The sequence below is a fragment of the Cicer arietinum genome, chromosome 6 (genome assembly GCF_000331145.2).
Source record: "Cicer arietinum cultivar CDC Frontier isolate Library 1 chromosome 6, Cicar.CDCFrontier_v2.0, whole genome shotgun sequence".
Classification (NCBI taxonomy): domain Eukaryota; kingdom Viridiplantae; phylum Streptophyta; class Magnoliopsida; order Fabales; family Fabaceae; genus Cicer; species Cicer arietinum.
In genome coordinates, this window is record NC_021165.2 from 2,562,323 (window position 1) to 2,588,256 (window position 25,934).

At 29.6% G+C, this 25,934-nt stretch overlaps 6 protein-coding genes across 9 annotated transcripts; 2 read left to right on the forward strand and 4 right to left on the reverse strand.

Moving 5' to 3' along the window:
• Positions 1–590: 590 nt before the first annotated feature.
• Positions 591–4,040, forward strand: LOC101498633 (protein TIFY 6B-like). Of its 4 annotated transcripts, none has more exons than XM_004503313.4 (7): positions 591–825; positions 1,326–1,528; positions 2,107–2,333; positions 2,434–2,521; positions 2,611–2,791; positions 3,112–3,169; positions 3,678–4,040. In XM_004503313.4, the coding sequence occupies exons 1-7, from the start codon at positions 738–740 to the stop codon at positions 3,736–3,738; spliced, it is 906 nt and encodes a 301-aa protein (XP_004503370.1). In that variant the 5' UTR covers positions 591–737; the 3' UTR covers positions 3,739–4,040. The 4 variants fall into 4 exon arrangements, with proteins under 4 accessions (XP_004503370.1, XP_012572065.1, XP_004503369.1 ...); XM_012716611.3 differs by having other exon boundaries at positions 592–825; positions 2,182–2,333; positions 2,611–2,923; XM_004503312.4 differs by having other exon boundaries at positions 593–825; positions 2,224–2,333; positions 2,611–2,923.
• A 617-nt stretch (positions 4,041–4,657) lies between these two features.
• On the forward strand, positions 4,658–7,884 carry LOC101499703 (glucan endo-1,3-beta-glucosidase 3). The gene is made up of 4 exons (XM_004503315.4): positions 4,658–4,922; positions 5,686–6,939; positions 7,261–7,288; positions 7,451–7,884. Exons 1-4 carry the CDS (start codon positions 4,853–4,855, stop codon positions 7,602–7,604), a joined length of 1,506 nt encoding a protein of 501 aa, XP_004503372.1. The 5' UTR covers positions 4,658–4,852; the 3' UTR covers positions 7,605–7,884.
• A 120-nt stretch (positions 7,885–8,004) lies between these two features.
• On the reverse strand, positions 8,005–9,316 carry LOC101499399 (F-box protein SKIP28). The gene is made up of 2 exons (XM_004503314.4): positions 8,887–9,316; positions 8,005–8,768 (listed from the first exon to the last, which is right to left on the reverse strand). The coding sequence occupies exons 1-2, from the start codon at positions 9,220–9,222 to the stop codon at positions 8,178–8,180; spliced, it is 927 nt and encodes a 308-aa protein (XP_004503371.1). The 5' UTR covers positions 9,223–9,316; the 3' UTR covers positions 8,005–8,177.
• Positions 9,317–9,941: 625 nt separating this feature from the next.
• LOC101500013 (uncharacterized) lies at positions 9,942–11,431 on the reverse strand. Its single transcript, XM_004503316.4, has 2 exons — positions 10,362–11,431; positions 9,942–10,198 (listed from the first exon to the last, which is right to left on the reverse strand). Exons 1-2 carry the CDS (start codon positions 10,590–10,592, stop codon positions 10,043–10,045), a joined length of 387 nt encoding a protein of 128 aa, XP_004503373.1. The 5' UTR covers positions 10,593–11,431; the 3' UTR covers positions 9,942–10,042.
• Positions 11,432–11,854: 423 nt separating this feature from the next.
• LOC101500354 (protein PLANT CADMIUM RESISTANCE 11-like) lies at positions 11,855–13,020 on the reverse strand. Its single transcript, XM_004503317.4, has 4 exons — positions 12,809–13,020; positions 12,628–12,699; positions 12,323–12,535; positions 11,855–12,190 (listed from the first exon to the last, which is right to left on the reverse strand). Exons 1-4 carry the CDS (start codon positions 12,975–12,977, stop codon positions 12,108–12,110), a joined length of 537 nt encoding a protein of 178 aa, XP_004503374.1. The 5' UTR covers positions 12,978–13,020; the 3' UTR covers positions 11,855–12,107.
• Positions 13,021–17,465: 4,445 nt separating this feature from the next.
• Positions 17,466–18,531, reverse strand: LOC101500667 (protein PLANT CADMIUM RESISTANCE 2-like). Its single transcript, XM_004503318.3, has 4 exons — positions 18,237–18,531; positions 18,099–18,170; positions 17,805–18,017; positions 17,466–17,727 (listed from the first exon to the last, which is right to left on the reverse strand). Exons 1-4 carry the CDS (start codon positions 18,514–18,516, stop codon positions 17,642–17,644), a joined length of 651 nt encoding a protein of 216 aa, XP_004503375.1. The 5' UTR covers positions 18,517–18,531; the 3' UTR covers positions 17,466–17,641.
• Positions 18,532–25,934: the final 7,403 nt, after the last annotated feature.

Sequence of the window (25,934 nt, forward strand, 5' to 3'; positions counted from 1 at the left end):
AATTTATATATTTTTTTTAAGTCTATTAATTTAAATAGATCAGTCTCAGATTTATAAAAAAAAAAAAACTATGAGACTGACCTACATTAAAATAAAAATTAAATTAAATTACATATTAAAAAAAATAATTGACCACATTTACTTTATAATATTAATAAAAAAATTTATTCCATTGCAATTCTTTTTCATAATTAATAAATTAAAAATTGAAAAAAAAAATTAAAAAAATTATATTAAGTAATATATAAACAACAATAGTTGCTGTTTATATTTGATTAAAAAGTATAAAACTAATTCTGTTTATATTTGAATGAAGAGAAATAAAGCCGTAGGAGTAGTAAGTATGGTGTTAGGAGGTGAAGCTGTCACGTGTGTTACACACGTGCTAAAATATATAAAAATGATACACGAATAAAATGGCATTGTCTTGTCACAAGTCACAACACCGACAAACTCATAGGTTATCGTGAATTAATTAAAAAAGGATTACGCACGTGCTCTTTTAACCGGACCATCCCGTCACTTTACCGGTTTACCTGTAAATCAACCACCTTCCATGCTTCCTCTTTTCTTTTCTTCATAAATAAAATTTAACGGTCAAGATCTCACAAAACTTGTGTGAAACAGACACTCTCTTCCTTTTCCTTTGGTTTTTTGTTTCTCTCTTCTGTTCACGTTTTTGTGAACAAGGAACCTTTTCCATTGAATTCTTCTTTTTCTTTCTCTTCTTCTCTCAAATGGAGAGAGATTTCATGGGTTTGAACTCAAAAGAACCACTCTCTTTTGTCAAAGAGGAAATCAATGATGTTGGATGCAAAAACTCGAGTTAGTTTTGAATTTTTGTTTCTGTTGTTTTTCTTCTTTCTATTTTTATAGCTGTGTTCAGTTTTATCTTTCTAGGTTCCATGCAAGTTCATATTTTTACCATTTTAATGGTTTATTTTTGTTTCTGAATTTTTTTTTGTTTTTGCTTTTTTATATGTAAGTTTTTCTTTTGATGATATTGCATTGGTTTTGTTACCGCTTATTTATTAGGGATTCAGGTGTGTTGAATTTTATTGGTGGAACTAAATAAATTTTGATATAGATGTGTTTAATTAAATTAGCATGTATGTGTGTGTTAAGTTTGCAATCCGAGGGAGAACTTGTTGCCAATTTTGTTGATTTGGGGTTTCTCCTTCATACTTACAATCAGATTAAAATATTAAAATTAATAAATAAATTAGTGACTTACAAAATTACTTTACCTTAATGAAATGTCTCATCAAACACACTCTTTAACTTGTTCTGGCTTGTGTTGTTGGCCACTTTGTGGTTATGTGTAGGCTTCATGAAGGGTTCAGCTGCTCAATGGCCCTTCTACAACAAAGTCTCTAATCCGACACATTTGATGTCTTTCAAGGTTTCTCAAGATGATAATAAGACTAAGATCTTATCTGATCCTATAACATCTGCTGCTGGTTTTATGTCTGTTCTAAGTCCTACTGCATTTGACTCTAGTCATAAACGCTCTGCTGCTGAACATCAGGTTTGATGCTACCTTTTCAGTGCTGTTTAGGATTTAAATTTAAGTTAAGTATTATTTGCTAATGAACATTTAACAATTTGGATATTTCCTGTGTGTTCTAATCTGATTGGTATTCTAATTTTAAATCTGTTTGGATAAACGGCTTTACTAAGTGGTTATAGAATCAACGCTTATCATATAAGTACTTATGTATGAATTATTTCTATACTAAAATATAAAATAAAATCAAACTGTTTTCATAATCTATCTTGAAAAGTTTGTGTAAATAAGCTGAAAACAGGTTATGAACAACATGTCATAAGTTATTTCTATAAGTTCTCCAGACTCATAAGTACTTAAGTGAGTAGGTAATCTCAAATAAGTCAATCCAAACAACGAGGACAACCATTTTTCCTTTAAAATAAATTATAAAAACCTGCTTCTGGCTATAGTTTTATTACCCAGCCTGTGGTACATGAACCTAGCACGTCGTTGTACTGCAAAACTCTTCACTTAATCCACAAGATCTTACATTCAATACATTTCAGCTGATGTTTTTTTCCCCTTCCTTCTATTGATTGTTTTTTATTACTATTTAGAAATGTTTAAATCATGATGGGCAAGGTGGCTTTCATTTTTCACTTACTCCATATCCTATACAACATGATGTGAAGATGTTTTCAGTTTCGAATAATCATTTCGTAACCACTGGTCAGAATATGAATGGTTATAATGTGACGCTGCCACTACTCGGGGGAATACCTGTTACATTGCCTCAATCATCTCTTCCCACTGTTGGTGCTGTTGCTGGAATAACTGAATCATGGTGATTTACTAACTCTAATTTTATGATTGACTTGTAGGCGTGCAATGCGCAAACTTGTTTGTATTTTAATTATCTAATAATTGGTTTTATTTTGAAATAGCAATGTGAAACCGACTGGGCCTTCTTCCCGACTTACCATCTTCTATGCGGGTACTGTCAATGTCTTCGATGATATCTCTGCCGAGAAGGTATCTCTCTTTGTTTATCACATTTCCTTTGCCCCTATCCATAAGTGCAAGGTAAAAAGCGGAATATTCATATTTTACTCTTTCTTCAGGCACAAGCTATCATGTTGTTGGCTGGAAATGGCTTATCAATGGCTTCTAACATAGCACAGACAAAAGTTGCGGCACCTGGCTCGAAGTTGGCAGCTGGTGATGGTGTGCCTGTGAGTCAACATGCAAATACACCACCCTCCTCTGGTCATCCGAGTCCTATATCTATTTCATCGCATGCAGGTACACAATCAGGCTGCGGCTCAACTAGTAACGATGAATTTCTCGCAGTTAAAACAACTGGTGTTCTCGCCACTCTTGTTAGCAATCTGGAACTCCCAAAAGTAGTCAATGCTGCCACAATGTTGGCGTCTGGTATGATGGCGATAACATTTATTGCCCTAGAAGTTGGATTTTTTGTTTATTGATATCTTGTTTGGGAATATTTTTCTACAATTTACATATTGAAGAGAAAAAAATTCATCTGCAGACTAGAGTTATTAATGTATTTAATCATTACAAATGTTTCTATTTAATAATTTCAGAAGCTATCTTTTATGCAGCTGTACCTCAGGCTCGAAAAGCATCCTTGGCTCGATTTTTAGAAAAGCGCAAGGAAAGGTTAGTTTTGATGTTTTTTCTCGACAGAAGGAAAACATAGTTATCATTCCTTGACTGTTAAAACGGGTTGAGCGGAATGGACTTCCCTATTGGGACTAACAGTGTTTTCCTCTGCCTTGAATTTAAGCTATTCAGTCTTGTGTAACTTCACCTTGCACACTAATTTTATATATCTAGTGTCCACACATAATCAATTTTCTTTTCTCACTTGTCAACACGGTGTGCCACAAGTGGTAGATGTTCGAGTTCCTTAACTATTTGGTCGAGGGTTCAAAACTTTGGCCGGTATTATGGAAAAACATATTTTGGGAGGTGCTTTAGTCTCCGTAGTTGCGCGTGAGGGATACATTGGTTTACAAATAAAAAAAATCTAGCCTCTAAATTGGATGGATTCAAAATTCAAATTCAAACTAATTGTCCTATAAGGGTCAGTTATTACAGTAATCTTGCAACTAGTATCATCAAGCTTGGATGAAATTACTTATGAGGCCACTCTTTATGCTTGCAGGGTGATGAATGCAGCACCGTATAACTTCAACAAAAAATCTGAAGAGTGTGCTGCCGCATAATACATCGGTGGTAACTTTTTTGCAGGTACTGCAACTAATACTCTCAGCCAAGCAAGGATATCGTAGTAGTCCCTACCTACGTTTAGGAAACTATGTAAAAGAAAAATGTTGTTAGGAAATTATGTAAAAGAAAAATGTTGTTGTAAGTTGAAACCTAAAAATGTAAGCATATGTACTTGTGTTGACATTCTCAAGTACCAGACCCGATTAGTACACATATTCATAATTTTTGTGTTGTAGGGCTTTTGTGTTACATGGAAGTTGGACTACACATAGTGTTGGACCACTCTTTTCTTTTTCTATTTCTAATTTGCCATTTGAAAACAACATTGCGGCACCTTTATTTAGGTAAGATGATATATTGGTTGTGAAAGTATTTGGTGCTATTACGTCAACACTATAAAAGATAAAGAATAATGCGAGTTATTAAGGCAACAACGACGACTGCGAATTGTCAAAATGACATAATTTTTACATAATGTTCAACCTCATATTTCAACATCTTTTATCCTTACTTCGAAGTCAATCTTAATTTAACAAATATTTGTTCTTAATTTTAAGTGGAGCTATATATAGCTTGAATTTAAGTTATTTATATAATGAACACTTAAACTTATTTATTCATAAGCTAAGTTAAATTAATTGTGAAAAAATTTCAAGATATAATTACTGTTTATGAAATCTTTAACATATACCTATAAATTATTACATAAAATCTGAAACTAGCTTTTGAGTTGGATAGATAATGAGACAAATTTTGCAAGTTGCCAATTAGAGAAAGAACTAAATATGACAGGTTTAAGGAAGTAGGTGCCAGCCAACTCAGTTACAAAATCTTAATTAACTCTTTGACGTTTGTTTGACCACGACAACAACATTAACCTGCCACGTCAGATCGCGACATTTCCTATACATATTCTCTCTCTCTCTCTCCAAAGGGTCTCAAAAGGAGCAACCTTTGTGTTGCTTTTTGCTCACACTCTCGCACTCTCTGGAAAATTTTCACCCCCTTCTTTCTCTCCTTCTTCTGGGTTTCTTTCAAATTCACTCAGAGTGGATGCAGTGCTCTTTCTAATTCTATGTTACTGCAGCTGATACAGTGGTTTTTCAATTCATGGCTCTGATGCTGATTATGCTTCTTCTTTTGATTTTCATGCTACCATTCTCTATTTCTGCTGCTGAAGGTAAGTTTCTTCCTTTCTTTATTGTTTTGTGATTTCAATTTCAACCATCTCCATCTCTATTCCTTCATGGAGGGTTTGATTTTCTGTGAGAAAATGTTTTACTTATTGGTGGAAAAAGAGTGCAAAAAAAGAAAAAGATAGTGGAATTATTTTGAAGCCAAATAATTATAAGGAGAATTTTGAGAAAGCCAAAAGTGAACAAAATTGAAAAATTATTGTCAATTGGGTCTGTTAAGGTTATGATATTAGTGACTTACTATATATTTATGTAAAACTGTAACCATATTGTGAAGTTGAACACTACTGCTATTTTTTGTAGCAGGCTAATTAATGCTTTCACAAGACAGGTGCATAAGTTACAAATGATAAAATTATAGACCTAGATTGTCATCATATATTTGAATTATTATTCTCCATTCTCCTTTTCATAAACTCTATTTTTCTCAAAATTCCTCATATTTAATATGCTGGATACATGGTAATCCTACAGACTAACTGGTGGTGACATAATTGTTATTAATTATAATAGGAAACACTGTCCTCAATGTGGTTCTGTGATAGATTTATAGATAATTTTAGGGTCCAAAATGGGTTGTGCAAATGGCAGGATAAAAAAATGATAAAATTTATTTCTCCTTTCAAATCTCTTGTGGATGGTTGCTGAAGTTTCATTCTTCCTTTTATCTCTCATTTACAGTCTCATGATCGTTAGTATTTCGATTCTGTCTTGTTAAAACGATCGTCTTTTCTTTTCTTTCTACAGATGCATTCATTGGTGTCAACATTGGTACAGATTTATCTGATATGCCAACTCCAACAGAAACTGTGGCCCTTCTTAAAGCTCAAAGTATCCAACATGTCAGACTCTTCGATGCTGACCGAGCTTTGCTTCTAGCACTCGCCAACACGGGAATTCGTGTTACTATTTCTGTTCCAAATGACCAAATACTTGGCATCGGTCAGTCCAACGCCACTGCTGCAAACTGGGTTTCTCGAAACGTTATAGCTCACGTCCCTGCTACTAACATCACCTCTATAGCTGTTGGATCCGAGGTCCTAACCACCCTCTCAAATGCAGCACCCATTCTAGTCTCTGCCATGAAATTCATTCACTCCGCTCTTGTGGCTGCAAATCTAGACGGACAAATTAAAGTTTCTACTCCTCACTCTTCTTCTATCATCCTCGATTCTTTCCCACCTTCCCAAGCGTTTTTCAATCGTACTTGGAATCCTGTCATGGTTCCTTTGCTTAATTTTTTGCAATCGACAGGTTCATATCTTATGTTCAATGTATATCCATACTATGATTACCAGCAATCCAACGGTGTAATTCCACTCGATTATGCTTTATTCCGCCCCCTTCCTCCAAACAAGGAAGCTGTTGATTCCAACACTCTCCTGCATTATACTAATGTTTTCGATGCAGTTGTTGATGCTGCTTATTTCGCAATGTCCGATTTGAACTTCACCAATATCCCTATCGTTGTGACCGAGTCAGGATGGCCCTCTAAAGGTGACTCGTCGGAGTCTGATGCGACCATTGACAATGCTAACACTTACAATAGTAACTTGATCAGACATGTACTTAACAATACAGGAACTCCTAAACACCCTGGAATTGCTGTTAGTACATTTATTTACGAGCTTTATAATGAAGATTTAAGATCAGGTGAAGTCTCGGAAAAGAACTGGGGGCTATTTTATGCTGATGGAGAACCGGTGTATACCTTACACTTGGCCGGCGCTGGCGTTATTTTTGCGAATGATACAACAAATCAAACATTTTGTGTCACAAAGAGTAATGCTGATACTAAGATGCTACAGGCAGCACTTGATTGGGCTTGTGGACCAGGGAAGGTTGATTGTTCACCATTGTTGCAGGGTCAACCATGTTATGAACCAGATAATGTAGTCGCGCATGCTGCCTACGCTTTTAATGCATATTACCAGAAGATGGCTAAATCTCCTGGAACTTGTGATTTCAAAGGCGTTGCCGTTATCACTACCACAGACCCAAGTATGGCTTCCACACTCATAAATCTTAATCTATATATAAAATATGGTGGTCTGGAGCAACTTTGTGATTTTGCTTTTCCCAACAGTAATATTTGACTTTAATAATACCTATTTCATTTATTTCATTTTTCTTTAACTCCAAGATTTTGGTCTCTAATTTTCTGTTTGATTCTCATTAACAAATAGCTGAGCAATTGTGAACATTTTCTATCAACTTAAATTTGTTACACTTCGAAGAATGTCTTGCATTATCAAATTTCTATAAAAAATTGCTTAGCATTTTTTATATAACTGATATTTGCTACTACCATAATTTTTACAGGTCATGGTTCTTGCGTATTTCCTGGAAGGTATGATATCTAAAGCTTTTGTTGTTGTGCTAGTTGACATTTCTTTTTTGATTATGTATGAGCTTTAGTCTTCTTGTTCTCATTTTCTTGACATCATAGCAATGTCTGTTCTGTCTAATCATTTCTCTTTTTCTGTTTGTGTATATTTCTGGTAAACTATAGTCATGGTAAAAATAGAACAAGAATAAACGGCACGTCGCTTGCGCCATCAAATTCAACAAGTTCAGGCTGCTTGTCACAACACAACTACAATGGTGGATATTTCACAAACTCTATGATTCTAATTGTTTTACTGTTGAGTGCAGTTGTCATGTAAAATTAGGCACATCTCATTTTCTTAATATGACTATATAATTTAAGGAGATATGATGACCCTCAAACTTCCTTTAGGAAATTGCATTGCAGCATACCTAATCTTTGTTCCTCTGTAGAGAATTTATAGGGTGGCAAGGTTGATTAAAATGTATATTGGCAATTGTAACTTGAGTTGTCCATTGATTTTTTGTATAAACAAACCAAAGTAATTATTTGACATCGTTGATGTAACCTTATTGAGACCTTTTTTGTGTAATTATACATGTTTTGAATTCTATGAATTGTAGTTGTTTCGTCTCTAACTGACTCTAGCATGATAACCTTGATATGGTCCACAAAGTGTGACTGCTGCATTCGATTAGCAGCTCAAAAAAAACTAGTGAAAAAACACTAAAAACATATGACATAAAAGGACCTTCTCAAACAATAATACTTTCACCAAATAAGTTTATAGGCTATAAGTCAGTAGTTTGGACTTATCCAATAGACACTTAAATTCATGAATGCAAATACTATGATGAACAATTATTTTTTTAGCTATAAACATCATACAAATTATTAAAACTAGTTTACATTATAGAACATCAGTGTATGTATATCCATGAGAATTATCATCACAAACTCTGCAGAGCAATGAAGAGTCTGAAGAAGTGCACCACCAATCTATGTGCTGCTTACAATATGGTTTGTTACAGAAATTGCACTTAGGAATCTGTAACCAACAATCAAGGCACAAGGTATCTCCACAAGCACCCTCTTCCACTTCTTCGGATTCAATAATACAACGACCGCAGTTTTCACATCTTGGAATACAAAATATGCACCCCCTGCAGTCCCCTTTTGGACAGTCATATACCATCCTCACCTCAAAGCACTTAGGACATACCTCCAAATCAATAATCGTCCGGTTTTCTCGGCGCTTGAACGCTGAAACACTGCCGCGTTCATGATAGTATGTAGGTTGCTGCTGCTGCTGCTGTGATTGACGATCCGCTAATGGAAGGTTCTCTCTGAGGTTTGAGGCAAGCATGAGAAGATGCTCCTGTTGTAGGTTGTAGATGCCGTTTATACTCAAGGTGGTTAAGCAATTACTTCTTTGGCACAGTGTTTTCACAACTCTTAGAACTCCTTCAGGAGTTATGTTAGTGCATGCTGGTATATGAAGCTACACATCCAATTCAACCAGAGATTAGACAGAGCCTCTAAATCCTACTATGATTCAATATGTTCTAAGTACCTAAAAACACTCAATTTTGTATTTTAAACATGAATAATTATTTTACCTCATGAATGAAAGGGTTTTGTTCCACAACCGTTTGTAATCCCTGGTCAGTAATGTGCATGCAGTTGATTAGAGCGAGTGTTTGAATCCTGCCATTTCCCTTGGAAGTGATTTGAAATAGAGTCTCATCAGTGAGTCTTGAATTGAGAGGCCTTTCAACAATAACATGAAGCCACAGTAATACATCATTGTTGACAGCATCCCTTAGGGATGTGCAAACACGAGACATAGTTAAAACCTCGTACAGTGAAAGGTAAGGTAAGACAAGAAACATGGCATCGTGAGGATAAGAAGAAGAATCTTGTTCTGCTTTTGCTTCTGTGATTATGTTCATCATAATTTCATGGAGAGTTGATTTTTGTAAAGGTGTTCAAAAATCAACACTCTAATTTATTGAAGCTTTTGCCTCCGTACACGTGGCAGGTTCTTTTACCACCAATATTCTTTTGGAGATATATGTGCTGTGATGATATGAGTTAACGAGAGACACACTGTGTGACACGTCAATATAGTCATTTCCATTTGGTGCAATCACAAATTTACTTGTTGGATCAAAATTGAGTAAACAGATTTTTATTTTTATTTTTTAAATTTAAAATTTAAAATTTAAAATATTGAATTGAAATTTGAACAATTTAATAGTCATCGATCTGCTGAATGCGTGAGATTTGTCGAGAAAAGAAATCTAAATCCTCAATATAGAAAGTTGTGAAGAGTGTTAGATTTAGTCTCGATACAATAATTATTGATAATCTATCTTTCATGTAACTCATATATAAGAATTGTTAATTTTTCGTAAGTCATTGGAAAATCCTTTAGTAGAATTGTTTACTTTAGTTAGTCCATGTAAACCATTGAGTATTGTGACTTTTAACAAATGGACAAGTCAAAATTGATTTTGATTGTATGTAACAATCTTTGCATTGCAAGTGAAGAACAACGTTATTTAGAGTTTGAGCTCCACCAATGATAAGCAACAAAACAAGAAGAAATACAATAGTTAGAAGTGAAGACAGAGGAAAGGGGATGATGGATTTTGTTGAAGGCATCTTTAACTTGTTAATTTTCTTTATTATATTGATTTCACCATGCTTCATAAAAAACAATTAAAAACTTTGTCAACAGTGACTTGGTATAACAAATGACACTCATTGAATTCAATGGTCTAATGGTTGAACAGTAGTCTTGAAGAGAAGGATATAAACTTTGTCAATGGAAAAATACAAGAAACCTCCAACTGAATGAGTTACATAGGAACCAAAGCTAGTTCCAACAATGCAGTGCCATGCTGGACCATAGGAAGTGTCAAATTCCTGTAATATCAACATATATATATTTCTGTCATGTCATCACTCATTCATCATCAACAAAGTTAATTTCCCAGTGACAACCAAAAAGAAAAATATCCTAAAGTGAGAAAGAATAACAGGTTTGCCACATCTTGATAAAGAAAAAGAAAAAGAAGGAGTAACTAACCTTCTTAAGTGTGAGAGCAAGACGTTTACTATCAAGCTTGTTTGATGGCATAGAATTCAAGAGATGACGTGCACAATGAAATGCACGGTTCTGCAAATTTAGAGGCATGTCACAAGCTCTGACCTTTATGTTGTGGAAGTGTTGTTCTTGTTGTTCAATTGTTTTCTTGTTCTTTATTAAGCTTTTCAGAAACTTGCTTCTTCTCTCTAGTTCCTTCTCTGCACCTTCCATATATGTTAATGTTCTGTTTTGTATCTTTAAGTTCTAATAACTCAATCACATATTAAAGGAACCACTTTTCATGTTTGTGATAACATTAACATTAATTAATAATAGATATGCTTTAAAGCAATGGCAAACATCTTTTGTAGTCCATTGCCTACGGAAAGGGAAAGGGACCAAAACAAAAGACTGAATAACTATAACGACTACTGAGTAGTACTTACATTTCTTATTGCTTTTTTAGTTTACTTGTTTCTTTTTATGCATGCATTTTTTATTTATTTTTCTTAATTATGCAAAAATGTACGTTTAGAGTAGGAAAGGATTAACGAAGGGTAGTCGTTGTCTTTACTTTATACAGCAATATGAATCATTTTCATTTATGCTTTTTTTTATTCTACTAGCAAAAAATGAAGAAAAGCTGGTAAGAGGGAACATGATTGGTGTTGTTGTGGTCTTGGTCAAAGTCAAAGTAGAAGTATCCTAACATTATTTACTTTGTACCATTTGGTCCATGCTGCCCAGATTGCCACAAAGCATTTGCAGTTCGTTATAACAACTTATACGGTTTAAATATATTTTTCATTTAATATCCTTTTTTATTGAGTTGATGTGTCTGTCTTCTTCTCCAAAACACTTACTTTGTGTTAGGATTCATACAATAATCAATGAATTTGTGATTCAACCCAGTAAAATTGATCATGAATTTATTTAGTGCTGTAATAATGATCAACCTTAATTTAAATTAGAAGTTTTGGGGAATAATTTATTCTAGCAATTTTTAACATATCATATGTGCCACTTAAGTTAATTAATGGACAACTTTATATCAAACTAAATCATTTATAATTTCTGTTATATATTAAAGAAAATATTTTCTTAGATTAGATATTTGACACTCTCTAGATCTATATTAAATATCTCATTAAATGATTGAGCTTAAATGATTAAAAAAAAATTATTTGGATTAGATTTTAGTTGTCTCTCAATTAAATTATATATTAGTAAGACTCATTCACCTAAAAATTAGAGGATTAAAACCAAAATATTAAACATATCTCATTTTATATTTACTTGTTTTATATTATTTGTCTCTTTATATTACTATCAATAAGATATTAATTACTTATTTTATTTAATATATCATTATTTATTATTATATCTTAATTCATCTAATTACTCTATTAACTACTCTTAATACGTGTATATTAACAAATAAAACTTATTGTATCTTTGAAATAAGTTCAATTAATCATTTATTTAAAAAAATGTACACAACCCAAATAAAATATTTATAATGAAACTAAATAAATAGTAATATCTAAATATTTTCAAAGTCTTAAAATATCAACTGAAGTAGTTCAGTCCAGTCGAATAGATCATACAAAAAATTATTAATTCCATAACCAGCACAAAGCTAAAAACATTTATTCAAATAATCACAATGATTTCGAATGAAAAAAAGAAAAAAAAAATTAAGGTTATGAGACATATAATATTAATGGGTACATATGGAAGTTGAATTCAACGAATCATGTGTTCAACTGCCGGAGCTGTCGGTGTCATGGCTATTCCCCGGCTCCCTTGCGCAACATTTCCATGCCACCCTAAACAATTTCAAATAATTAAAGTTGAAAATTTCAAAGATTAAAGTTGACAATGTTATATATAAAAATAATAAAATAGTTAAAAGTGGTTTTGTATGACCAAAAAGAATTGTATATATAAATATTATATACCAATGGGCATGTTAAATCCACGGTTTTGAAGCTCGCGATATTCTTGACATAATGCGCATGATTCACAGCAATAATGAACTAAGCAATCACAACAAGGAGTGTCCTTCAACATGTATTCGTGTCTCATCTTAGAACGGTATATGCATGAGTATAAACAACCACATCCTGTGAAACAACATATCAATGTGTATAGGCCCCCGCTTACACCACATGCTGCAATTCATTCATATATATTAGCATATATATATTCTCAAATATTCATTCTATTATTTCAAATATTTTTAGACTAAATTCAATTGTCTTACAAGTTGTTCCCTTGTCAACAATCTCAGCAATTCGCCCAAAGGTGATGCATGGACACCAACATGTTATGCAACCTAAAAAATTAAAAATTAAAAATTAAAAATGAAATTTAATTTAACAATATATTTGTACTCTAATATTTTTTATAAAAAATAAGTGGTAATTAGAGAGATGGACTAGTACAGCTTTGGATGTCGGAGAAGCAATCAAAGAGACCGGTGGACCAATCTTGGTGGGCTTTAAGGTGGTGGTTGTTATAGCCATGATGGTTCACCGGAAAACCGGTGGCTGGGGGGGGCTGATTGTACGGTTGTTGTACATAATGTGATTGTGAAGTTGGAGGATTCATCATAATGTCATATGAGGGTGGAGTTAATTATGTTATGTTCAAACAATGTGCTACTAGTGTATATATATATAAGGGTAAAAATTGAGGAGGGTTGAAATGAATGAATTGTTCAATGATAGTATGAGATGTGACAATGTCAATGTGCCGTATTGAGATTGATTTGTCATTTCCGTGTGCATCTTTGTGGAGACTAGTCTAGTCTGCTTCTATTTATTTATCAATTAACTTACATTAACAATTATAATAATCAATAAACAAATCAAATAGTTACCCAACATGACAAGGTGGCTTGTTTTGAGCATTACCGTCTATGTACCGATTCTAAATTTTATATTATATAGAGAAAATCCTTTATGTTACACAGAAATTGCATATCAGTCATTATTTAATAAGTTAGTTATTTAATTTTATTTTTTTTTGGTTATATTCATCTTTTTAGGTATATGAATATTTGTATGTATGATTTTAATTTCAAACTACCAAAATTGAAATTTTAAATTCTTCTAATTTTTTTAATAAAAAATGTTTAATTTTTAAGTGTTCTAATTGCATTAATCCTAATAACATAAACACTATATTATTTTTTAGAAAAATAATTAAGTAAGAGAGAATTCGAGTGAGATATATGTAAGAGTTTTTGAATTAAACACAATATTCTCTTAATGCAAATCATAAAACCACATGAAAATTTATTATGGTGTTATTTATATGATCGATAATAAAATTCATAGTAAAATTTTAAAAATCTCTTACTATAAATGATTAAAATAAAGTTATAACTAAAATAGTTTAACATCCTAATATTTATAAACATAAAATAATAACTTGTTAAAAGAAATTTACAACATTAATATGATATTTTTGTATAATTTAATGGACTATAAGATATTTTGTCTATTATATAATAATAAGTTAGCTATGGCTTTGTGAAATCCGGCAGTTGAACTGAATTTGAATGAATCAAACCCAAAATCCATTCTGCAGTCCTTTCTTGTTTCTTTTTTACTGTCTCATTATCTCTTTTAATTCAGTTAGACTGTCTTTCAATTATATAATTAATATAAGAATGTATTTATAGTTTGATAATTCTTATAAATTTGAAATGTTTTAGGGGAAAACATAATATCAAAATAAAAGTAGGTCTTTCTGTAGCCGTCGTTGTGCAGAAAAAAAAACCTTATGTCTTAAAATACGGTTACTTATAATTAATTGTGCAAAATTAATATTAATTTAAATATATTTATTTCTTATTATTATTAAATATGAATAACAATTATTATTAATTTTTTAATATGATTTTAGAATAAATGTATTTAAGAAATAAATGACAAAAAAGAAATTTTTATTAATGTGGTCGACAAAATGTGATATTGCTTCTACTTATCTCCTAGTGTGATAGAGAAATCAAAGCTACGTGGTTCTTGATAAAAAAAATACGGATGTGTTGATTGTTTTTTTTAAGAAAATTTGTTTTGTTATTGATAATAAAAAGAAGTTATTTTGGCTAAAAATTGAGTTTGTTTGATTTAAATAATTATTTTAAAATACAAGTTTTCAAGACTATCAAATTGTACAATTTATGTTTTAAAAATTTAATGATTAAAAAAATATCTCATCTAATTAATCATTTAAAAAATATTTTATATTAGTTTCAATTTTAAAATTGAGTTTTTAAACTAACAAGTAGTACAACTTGTGTCTTAATAACTCAAAAATTAAAAAAGATGTCACATCTAATTTAATCAAATTTAATAAATAAATTTTTAAATAAATTTTTAAATTAATTTATTAATTTAACAAAATAAAGTAAAATAAAAATAAGAATGAATTTTAGTATCATCATAATGTAATAATTTATGTCAACACATAATTTGAAACAAACATTTCCTTTGACTTTATTTTTTAGCAAATAGAATTTTATAGATTTAATAATTTAACAAAATAAAAATGCAAGATGTACTTGAAAAAAAAATGAAACCTATTATGTGTAACGTGTTTGCCTACTCTACAAAAATTGGAAAAGAAGATTAAAGCTACTTTGCACAAATTGAAAAAAAAAGAGAAGCTGAAACACCCACACACACACATATATATATATATATATACTATGTGATAGGTGCGTCAGAGCTATTAAAATTGCTTTATAGGATCTGGTGCCTTAGAAGCCAAGCCGTAATATATTGAAAAATGTCATAAGTGGTCAAAGTCCTAATAGAAAATATACATACAATACAGGGGAATTGATATGATAAATTAATTTTAAAAAGATAAAGAGTATTAACACCATTTCATAATCTTTGAAGTTAAGTACTTCTTATTTTTCAAAATACATATCCTTCATTTTCCCACCATTTAACAATAATTTCATATTTAAAGAAAATAAAAAATATCATTTTTAAAAGTAAGATCAGAAATTTCAGCAAGCAAACAACAAATAGAAGGAATATTCTTAAGCGCGAAAGCAATGAAGCCTTATATTAAAGAGATAGAGAACAAAACAAACTTGATAAAGGCTGATCTGAGTATGGCAGCGAAGAAAAAAAGTGGCGACGGTGTACAACTGATAGTTGAAGATAGTTACGGTAGTAACTTAAGTTTGGTTTTTTCCTTTGCTACTACTATTTTTTTTTCCTTCTTCTTTTACGGTGTTTTTTTTTAGTATCCAATTTTTTCTCCTCTTTGAAAATAAAATGGAGTTGTATTTATAGTTATTTTTTTTTATTTAGTTGTTTTCTTGTATGTGTCTTTGTTTCCAGTTTCTAGTTTGATATTTCGTTTCCTTTGCTCATCATCTACGTTTTTTCTACACCTTTGATGCCTTCATGATTTTAGCTTATGTTTGTTTTTATCTGTTCATTTGTTGCGTTCTTTTATTTGCAGCTTTAATTTGTCTTAGTTTTTTTCTTAAACTCCAAAGTTTATCTTTTTGCTCTGTGTAATGTGTACAAAGGTTGACTTAAAAAAAAATGTTTTTTTTTTTTTTTTTTTTTTTTTTTTTTTTTTTTTTTTTTTTTTTTTTTCTGTTTTTCTAATTATTTACAAAGCAAAGGTTAGTGCCTCGATTATGACATTGCATCAGAAACACAAAGGCAACAATAAGGGCAACAACAAAGCAGAGCCAAAGCAGGCTGGCTTAATTTGGTTTGATTTAAATTTTATTGTAATTTAATTTGGCTTAATTTTTGTAATTTTGATTTGACATTGTAAATTGACGAGACATAATGAGTCTCTTTATTGTAATTATTTTTATTTTCTTTTTTAATATATATTTCCTTTTTTTTTTTATCAACTTGGACAAAATTGGGGTACTACACCCATTTTATCTAAATAAATGATTTTCACACAAAATTACTTTTTTGGGGGTATTTTTATGTGATTTCTTTGTGTGATTGCGGCGTTATTTTATTTGTCATCTTGGTGTGATGCATTTTGGTATTTCTTTCTTTGTGCGATGTTTGTGTAGTTTAATTATAAATTTCAATAAATGATTTTAATCATAAACGTTACAGATCCGGAAGTATGTGTATTTTAGATTTAGCTTGTATTATATCGATGCATTTTTCTAATTTAAATGAATAGATATTGATTTTTTTCCGGAAAAAATTAAAAATATGTCAAAATGAGAATTTGAAAAAAGTTGGGCCAAATTCATAATTGAAAATAAGTTGAGGTACCAATCCACAAATTTTGAAAATATTTAAGGACTTATTTACAACTAAAAAATATAAACAAATTCAATATATTGGTTTTTAGGCAAGTTGATCCATAGAAGAAAAAAAAACTCTCAAAATTAGTCTTGAAAAATTCAATGTAATCCAACATCATTAGATTAGCAATAAAATTTTAAGTTTATTGGACTTTTTCGAGAAAAAGGACTAAACAGAAAAAAATAACTAAGTCAATAAAAAATTATTGAAAACTAATAGATTCTATAAATAGTTTTTTGTAAAATTATTTTTTCATTTTCTTATGATATATACTCTTGACTATTTACTATTTTACAACACCAAATTCTCTCTGCAGTAAATAGTTAAAAATATTAATGATAACACCACCTAAATAGAGACAAACCTCTTCTCTAAAAGTGTTAAATTATTCGATGAAGATATATGTATTTGTAGATATTTTGTAATGTTTATGAGTTTTTAGTGTCATATTTAAGTTTGTGTGTTTTCTATTTTTAAGTGAAGATCTATTTTGATTTTTGAGAATAAAATACTAAATTTACTTTGATCTCTTAGTAGAAACTATAATTTTTAGTTCCTAAAAAATAAATCTAAATAGGTAAGTGAAGCTGATGAGTTTAACTCATCAAATTAACTAACTAACTACTACTATCTTTTTTTATAAAAAAACTAAGTATGTTAGTTTTTCTCACAATTAAACTTCCTCGTTCTTCTTTCCGATCTTCATTAAAGCAACCTTTCTCATCCATAGGGGATGTCCAATTTGATGTTTACTTTTATGAATATTCACTCGAAATTACAAATGTCAACGAAATGGATTATATTAAGCAAGTGCTATGAGGTTCACATTTGAGTGTATAATAACATTTGCAAATGTAGAGTACAAGTCGCATACATATGTCGAGAATACAACAATTACATATATAGCAACATTTAAAAATGGATTATTTGAATGAAGATTATGAAGACATGCAGTGAATTTCAACGGCTCATGCCCGATTCAAAGGTTGGAGGTGTTGTAGCCATGGCTATTCCTCGAGTCCGTTGCTCAACATTTCCATGCCATCCTAAACAATTCAATGAAAATAATTATAATAATTAATATTAATTATTTAATTAACACATAGATAGATAGATAGAATACCAATGAGCATGTTAAATCCTTGATTGTGAAGCTCACGATATTCTTGACACAAAGCACATGTCTCGCAAAAGAAATGAATCAAACAATCCGTACAATCATTTCCTTTCAAACCATATTGTTGTCTCATCTTTGAGCGGTAGAAGCAAGAATACAAAGAAGCACATCCAATAACACAACAAATCAATGTATACAAAGCACCACTAGCACCACATGCTGCAAAATTAAATATTCTACAATTAATAATACTATACAATATTGATAAATTAATTAATTGGGTGTGTTGTGTTGTCTTACATGTGGATCCCTTGTCAACGATTTCAGCAACTTGGCCAAAAGTAATACATGGACACCAAAATGTTATGCAACCTGAAATATAAATAAATAAATAAATTAGAGTTTATGTCAAAATTAATATGTATAGTTAGATATTACATTTTCCCGGGTTGGAGCAGCAATCGCAAAGACCGGTCGACCATTCAACTAGTAGCTTAGGTGGTGGAGGAGGATGTGTCTGGTACTCCGATGACTGACCCGAGTACGTTGATGTTGTTCCGTCGTAGCTCACCGGAAAACCTGTTGCCGCCGTCCCTGCAGGTGCCTGCTTGTATGCTGACTTTTCTAATTCCTCTCCTCGATACATTATACAAAAAATCACTTCTTTTCGATAAGGATCTTTCTGTTTGTGTTTCTGTTTCTGTTGTTTTGTGAACATGAGAATTAATGAATTGGGGTCCAATTTATAAGTGTGGAGCATTTGAGTCTAGAATGGTTCAAATTAAATTAATTAATAATTAATGCCACAAGTCAAGTCAATGCTTTTGCAACAAATGTTTTTTTTTTTTTTTGCACAAATCAATATTTGGAGCCTGTATAAGCGCGTGTACTTGTGCAACTTATTCGTTACTTCCTTTATTTAACAAAACAAAATTGTTTCTTTCAATAAGTGAGTGGTGTGGTTACTTTGCACCCACATCATGCCACTCTTACACACTCCTTATTTCTCATTAAAATATATTATAATTGCATAACGAGTTTTCGACGTTTTTAACGAGATGTAACAGTGTTAAACATTTTTTATTTTGGTGTACCAAAAAATAAATCCAAACATTTTTCTTAAATTTTTTTATATTTATTTTTCTCAAAAAAAAAAATTATCAAAAGAATTTGGTAATTATTTTTTTGAATGAACGAGATTAATTAATTAAAAGGTTGGTTGACTTAGTAATGGCATGCGGAACGAACAAAAATAAAAAATAAGTAAAAGACTTTTTGATTTGATGTTTACTATTAGAGGTAGTTAAAATTATTTATAGTTACATATAAGTTGTTAGGTTAGTTACATTAATTGCACTATATAAAAGTGCATTATATTCTAATTATAATAATTTATCAAATAATTATTTTAAATTTATTTTTTTTTAATTATTTTTCTCTGTTTTAGACTCAACCATAATTTTTAATATTATAAAGATTGGTTTGAATAAATTAAATATGTTTGTTATAGATTTATATGATTTTGAAGTTTGTAGTCAGAAATCAAGAGCATGTAGATATCGTCAAGCTGGGTGGAGCCCCCAAAAGTGATGTAACCGTAGAAAACTAAAACAAAACTCATTAATAAAATAAAATAATAATTATTAAACGAAATGGTGAATGTTATTGCCATCATCTAAAAAATGATACTATTTCAGACACTCGTTCCCGAACATTCAAAAGCTTGGCATAAGGGTATTATTAACGACTCAAATTTGTGCATTCACTCTGCACCACTACACAAGTCAACATGTTTTTACAAACCTGGTAGAATGTGATTTTGATTTCAATTTTTGGCAAAAATTAATATTTTGGTACTTTTCAGTTAACTTAATTAGCATTTTAATCATTTATCTCACTTTCATCAATAATTAATTTCATTAAAAACATATGATTATTAAAAACTTTACTATTGCCCCATTGCCAAGTGTTTTTTATTTAATCCCATTACAACAATATATACATATAGATTTCTCATATCAATGTTTTTCTAAAATATCTATTAAATCTTATAAATAATTTTAATTTTTTAATTTTTTTGATTTAGTATAATCTTAAAAATTTTGATGATAAAAGTTTATTGAAAGTGCAGCACCAAAGTGGCAAACACCATCCTTCTTTCAAACAAAGCTTAAAGCAACATTTTCAACTTTCAAATGAGTGAAAATGGACGCTTTTTCATACTCGTTTATGGTATTTCGTGTCATTTATCAATTGAACGATGAGTAAACACGTGTATTTCATGTAACCATTATGATCGGTAATTAATCAATCACATGATCCTATGCTTAATTATTATTCTTTGGGTTCTCCTTCCTTTCCATTTATATAGTGAGGTCGCCGTTTTACTTACTTCACACACCACATACTCAAATAAATTAAGGCGACAACACCGTTGCATTTCAAAAGCTGAACTCAAAATCGCTAACTAATTAAATTAAAAATAAAAGTATCATCTCATTCAAGTACTATTTTCAATTCTTTGTCACAAATAATATTATGCTACTAATATATATCTATTTTCATGAGCTAATTTCATTTTCATTTTTTATTATCACTTTGTAGGCTGCCTTTGTTTTAACTTTGGAAGGGTAGTTGAGATTGTCGATAGAGGAACAACTTGTGAGTGTGTGATTTCATGCATCAATTATTAATTACCCTACTTTGTACTAAATTAAAAATAAATAAAAAAGTTGTACCATTTAATGAACTATTAGTTTTAAAATTTTGGTTTAAATGTACTTTGTTATTTGTTCTCTCAAATTTTCTTATTCGGGCTTTTACTCTCATTATTTTTAAATTCAAAAATATAATTTCTCTATTTTTAAAATTGCATATTTTTTTCCATATATATGGATTAAGTTTAATTATGTTTATTTTTCATAGCATTAAATTATTGTTTTAAAAATAAAAACTTAAAATAAATAAATAAATAATTAAACCCTAAAACAATCAAAATTATATATGTCTAAAAAATATACTTTTTGATTAAAGTTTTTAATTTAATTCTTAATTTGTTTTAACTATGGTGTCGTATCATTTGTACCGTCGAATATCATTTGTACCGTCGAATTAAACATGCAGCAATTGTTGTCAACAAGGGACAATATTTTGCATAGTTGGTGGTTTTAGTCGCTGTGTCACTATATTAATTCTTGCATTTATTTATGAGGAGGCTATATGGGATTGAAGGAAATGGGCTTTAGTTAATACAAGTTGGGCCTTCTATATTATTGGACTTGGACTGGATATCTGAAATGAGATGATCTGATTTGTAAATGAGAAATGTACCATGCACCCCCTCACTTTAACTTTTTACTTCCTATTTTAAATGAAAATATCATTTTGTCCATTAAAAAAATTAACCACTCCATTAATTACTCTATTTTTCGAAACTTCCAAATTTTCAAACTTTCGAAATATAAAAAAGTGAACTTTTTTGATATTTTCGAAACTTTTGATAAACACGAAAGTTTCGAAACGTAATTTTTCAGAATATTTTGATATTTTCGAAACTTTTGATAAATCTAAAACTTTTGAAATATATTTTTCCAGAATTGATCAAAAATTTCAAAACTTTTGATTAATTTGAAAGTTTCAAAACTTCTGAAATAGAGAAAATTTCAGAATTTTCGAAACTTTCGAACAATTCAAAACTTTCAAAATAGAAAAATTTCGAAAATTTTCAGATTTGGAAACTTTCGAAATTTTCGAAATGTAATTATTATTTCGAAAAAGATCAAAAAATTTAGAGTTTTCTATTTCGGAAGTTTTAAATATATTGAAAATTCTAAAAATTGTCATTTCGAATTTTTCAAAACTTTCGAATATTTTAAAATTTTGTTTAATTAAAAGGGTAAAATTGTATTTCTATAAAAATGGTGGGTGGGAAGTTAAAGTGAGAGGGTGCATGGTAAATTTCTCTTTTTAAATTCATATGCAAATTAAATGTAAAAATATGATTGGTTGCAGGGGAACCAAACGTGTAAGTTTACTACATAGTACTATTTGTCTTGAACCTCTACAAAATAAATTAGATTAATGGTGCCATAAATTGAATCACACTTCAAATGGTTTTGTTTTCCATATCTGCATGTTTCCCAGCTCAACCAGAATTGCTTTTTAAGAACAATTTAGAATTAGAATCACGTTGATGAATTATGTTTGAGTATCTTAAATTCTTAATGCGCACCACCACAGCACTTGCAGCTCCGTCAAGTTACAAGTTTCAACATATCTACCACTGATGATCCCTCAATTTAAACTATCTATTGGATTTGAGTAGTTGTTATGCCATTAATCTCTTCTTCTATATTTTCTTCTCCGATTGGCTATGGTAATTAATATTTCATATAGTTTATTTTTTAGGACGTTTCACGCTCAAAATTGTGGGAGGCAGATTATCGTCACAATTACTACGACTATTTCGAAATCTGAAGGTGAATTAAGTGCAATCTTGGAGAAAAAAAACGCACGCATACGCCCCGCCCCTGACGGTAGCAACACACGCATGTAATGACCAGTTTGAGTGTGTTCTCTCCTCTTTTAAAAAAAATTGGATATCAGAATACATATTAAAATCATAGATCTTTCTCATAAATACAACTAGTATACAATATCTTTAATATGTAGGACTTCATTTTTTTCAATTTTATTTTTTTCAATTCATACAATACTAACTCTAAGTTTCAAAATTTGAGTATTAGTCATTTGTTTCAATATATCATTTTGAAACTCATTAATTGGCCAATATAGGAACCAAATTCATTGTTGAACAATTGAAATTTCACTATTTTTTATGTTAGAGTACAAGAACGAAATAACAATAATGAGTTAAAGGTTCTAGAAGTACAAGAGAGTTTGACATTATATCTCTACTCAAACTAAAAGACATTAAATATATGAGTCACCACTTTTATATATTTAATATTTAGCTCATTTTTAATCAATATATAATTTAACTACTCATATTTAAATATAATAACAATTAATTGTATTGAGTTGTTTTGAAATTTATTTGATTGGAAACACATTATTGTATTAGACATATAATTAATATTGTGTATCAATATTTAATATGTATGTTTTGAAGGGATCGCAAAGCAAGAAAGAAAAGAGAATAGGATGAATTCTGACATTCTTGACCACAAAATGAGCACTGTAATTGTCATAAGTAACACAAAGAAAATTGTGAGTGATGACTGCACACATGTATCTGATGAGGCGAGTGCAGATGCTACTCCCTTGAAAATTCTCAGCAACAACAATGTCCTGATTAGTATATCTAGATTGTTCAACACTTAACGTGATTTGAGTCCGAGTCGGATCATCTCAAAAAAATTAGGTGCAGTGTAAGAAAAAGGAGATATTAAAATTTTAGGATTTGAATTATAATTTATAATTTGAAGATCAAGAAATTAGAGTTGAATTTGAAAGTTGTTGAATTTTTATTAAAAAATTTGGAGTTTTGAAAATTATTGAATTTTTATTATTTAATTGATTTATTAATTAATTAATTAGTTTTAAGTTTTTAATTAAATAATTAAATGCGTTAATAAAATAAATTTTAAATATTAAATATTGTCTAGTCAACAACAATTGTCAAATAACCATGTGACACTTCATCCAAAATTAGTCATGTCACAATTTTTTTAGTAAAAAAAATTTATAAAAGATTTTTTTAAAACTTATTAAAATTTGCAAATATATAAATCAAACAAAAAATTTACACGAATTAAAATCAAAACAAAACATATTTGTAAAGACAAAAAATATATTTAAATAAAAAAAAAATTGAAAATGTATTTCAAATTTTAGCAATTACAATTTGTTTGTATTTTTCTTCATAAGTTATTTGAGCAGTACCAATTTCGCTTTGAATTTCAACTTCATATGCCATTATATCCATCATTAATCTATATCAAAGATGATTCAAAGTTTTATTAAATATAATTAACAGGACAATCATATACCCCATTTTCCACCATAAAGAAAATATTGCAATCAATAAGGTCATTCATAACCATGATACCACAAACTACAATAATTCGAATTAATATATGTAAACAACTTCATATTTTCAGGTTTTATTACATTTTGGTTATAACTGGAATCTATAATTTGAACTCTTGCCATGAAACCTGAGTTTATGCATTTTCTTTAGGCAATACCCCGCTATTTATTGAAGGACTATCCACATTAGATGAAGCATATATTTTCATATTAGATGGAGTATATGTTTGACCTCTAAATCTAATCAAAGAATCTTAAGTGAGTGAATAATTCTTTTGGCCAATATCCAACAATAATTGATTTAACTCTAACAACTAACCTCCAGTTACCTGTAGATCCATCCTACAAATATTTAAACAATTAAAATATTATTTAATAAGTTAATAAAAAAATGATATTAATCAATTGTACGAAAACTGAACAATTATGATTGTAACATCCAATGTTCTTTGATATTTTTTAAATTTATATTTTTACCGTCCAATGTAGTTAGATAGATGTAATAGATTGTCTCTATTTAAATTTGAAAGAACTTTACCCATAAAAAAAATTGATAAAATTATATATCAAAAGAGAATTTCATACTCACACACAAAATAATACGATTTTTTTTTATCTCTCTTAAAGTGTATTGTCATTAAATAAAAATATATATATATATATATATATATATATATATATTAGCATAAACATAATGAAAGTAAGTTACCTAGTTTCGACTTTAATGATATTAAGTTGTTTTAGTGAACCACTTTCAACCAAAATTGCAGATTTGCTACATTGATTTTTTTGAAGTGCTAGATTATATTCACCTAAGAGTACGTATGCTCCATGGTGTCATATTTTGAAAAATATTTAAAATATGCAATATTTTGTTTATATATAATTTTTAAATATTATAGTCATTTCCTTGTACAATTACAATTAATCTTATAAAAATATTTATTTATTTTATTGAAGAAAATTAAGTGCGTGCTTTATATGAAATATATAATATAAATCATTTTGTATTATTCAGGTAAATAAGTTGATTCAACAAATCTATAATAAGTTGACACAATCCAGTTGGTGATAATTATTCAGGTAAATAAGTTGATTCAACAAATCTAAAATTATTCACTTATATATGCAATTTGTATTTCTTTTTAACTTTTGTTTTAAATAATCTTAATTTTATTTGAATGAAAAAAAAGGACAAGTGGGTCCATACGCGTGTGTATGTTTGAACATATATGGCCGGTTATGTGCTTGTGCAAGTGCCACGTGGATTTAAAGTTTACCCACACACAACACAACACAACACAAGACACTGAAATGGAAATAAGAAATTAGAAATTAGAAATAGGAAAGAGATGCCAAACTTCCTATCACCAAATCCAAATATCATAATTAGATCAATGCAATCACAATGGCGACTCGCTTTCGCACTTTTCCTTCTCATCACTCACTCATTGTCACACTAACCAATAGTCATTGTGCTTACATTTCTTGGCCCATACATGGAGTAAATCATTATGTTCATGATTATGTTTTCTTACATTTTAGAAAAGTCTAAATTAATTTGGGTTCACTTGATTTTGATATGGTTTGCTAATTTTTAGTAGAATTAATTGTTTCTAAAATTTATAGGATTTGTAGTTATTTTTTACTCTAGACATAAATTATATATTTAAATTTATTATTTAATTTATTTTTATATAAATGTATTTAAAGATAAATTATTTTAAATTTGACTTACTTTTAATTAAAATTAATTTTTATTAATATAAAATTAGATTCTTTTGTTCTCATCACTAATCAAATAACATTAATGACACAATTACGATTAAAAAAGTTAAAATATCTGTAAAGTTTAGAAATAGAATAAACATAATATATCTTTGATTTTGTCACTAAGTGTTAAAATCATCAAGTTTAGAGATAACATCTTTGTCCATTCTAATTTTCATCTTTATTTCAAAAAATTTATGGATTGTGATCTTACCTTAAATATATTAAGTGTATTTTTTATTTGGTGGACTTTAGTTTTATATATATACTCTTCTCAAAATAAAATATAAAAAGTTGATGTATATAATTTAAAAT

Excerpts from the sequence above, each read along its gene's own strand:
- LOC101499703 (XM_004503315.4), top strand. The coding sequence starts at position 4,853 with ATGGCTCTGATGCTGATTATGCTTCTTCTTTTGATTTTCATGCTACCA. Across the intron at positions 4,923-5,685 it reads CTCTATTTCTGCTGCTGAAG|ATGCATTCATTGGTGTCAAC; the intron begins GTAAGTTTCTTC and ends TTCTTTCTACAG. Across the intron at positions 6,940-7,260 it reads TATCACTACCACAGACCCAA|GTCATGGTTCTTGCGTATTT; the intron begins GTATGGCTTCCA and ends TAATTTTTACAG.
- LOC101500013 (XM_004503316.4), bottom strand. The coding sequence starts at position 10,592 with ATGGAAGGTGCAGAGAAGGAACTAGAGAGAAGAAGCAAGTTTCTGAAA. Across the intron at positions 10,199-10,361 it reads TTGCTCTCACACTTAAGAAG|GAATTTGACACTTCCTATGG; the intron begins GTTAGTTACTCC and ends TTGATATTACAG.
- LOC101499399 (XM_004503314.4), bottom strand. The coding sequence starts at position 9,222 with ATGATGAACATAATCACAGAAGCAAAAGCAGAACAAGATTCTTCTTCT. Across the intron at positions 8,769-8,886 it reads AAAACCCTTTCATTCATGAG|CTTCATATACCAGCATGCAC; the intron begins GTAAAATAATTA and ends TTGGATGTGTAG.
- LOC101498633 (XM_004503311.3), top strand. The coding sequence starts at position 738 with ATGGAGAGAGATTTCATGGGTTTGAACTCAAAAGAACCACTCTCTTTT. Across the intron at positions 2,522-2,610 it reads ATGATATCTCTGCCGAGAAG|GCACAAGCTATCATGTTGTT; the intron begins GTATCTCTCTTT and ends CTCTTTCTTCAG. Across the intron at positions 2,924-3,111 it reads TGCCACAATGTTGGCGTCTG|CTGTACCTCAGGCTCGAAAA; the intron begins GTATGATGGCGA and ends TCTTTTATGCAG.
- LOC101500354 (XM_004503317.4), bottom strand. The coding sequence starts at position 12,977 with ATGATGAATCCTCCAACTTCACAATCACATTATGTACAACAACCGTAC. Across the intron at positions 12,700-12,808 it reads CTTCTCCGACATCCAAAGCT|GTTGCATAACATGTTGGTGT; the intron begins GTACTAGTCCAT and ends TTAATTTTTTAG. Across the intron at positions 12,536-12,627 it reads TGTTGACAAGGGAACAACTT|CATGTGGTGTAAGCGGGGGC; the intron begins GTAAGACAATTG and ends AATGAATTGCAG.
- LOC101500667 (XM_004503318.3), bottom strand. The coding sequence starts at position 18,516 with ATGTTCACAAAACAACAGAAACAGAAACACAAACAGAAAGATCCTTAT. Across the intron at positions 18,171-18,236 it reads CTGCTCCAACCCGGGAAAAT|GTTGCATAACATTTTGGTGT; the intron begins GTAATATCTAAC and ends TTTATATTTCAG. Across the intron at positions 17,728-17,804 it reads AGGATTTAACATGCTCATTG|GATGGCATGGAAATGTTGAG; the intron begins GTATTCTATCTA and ends TGAATTGTTTAG.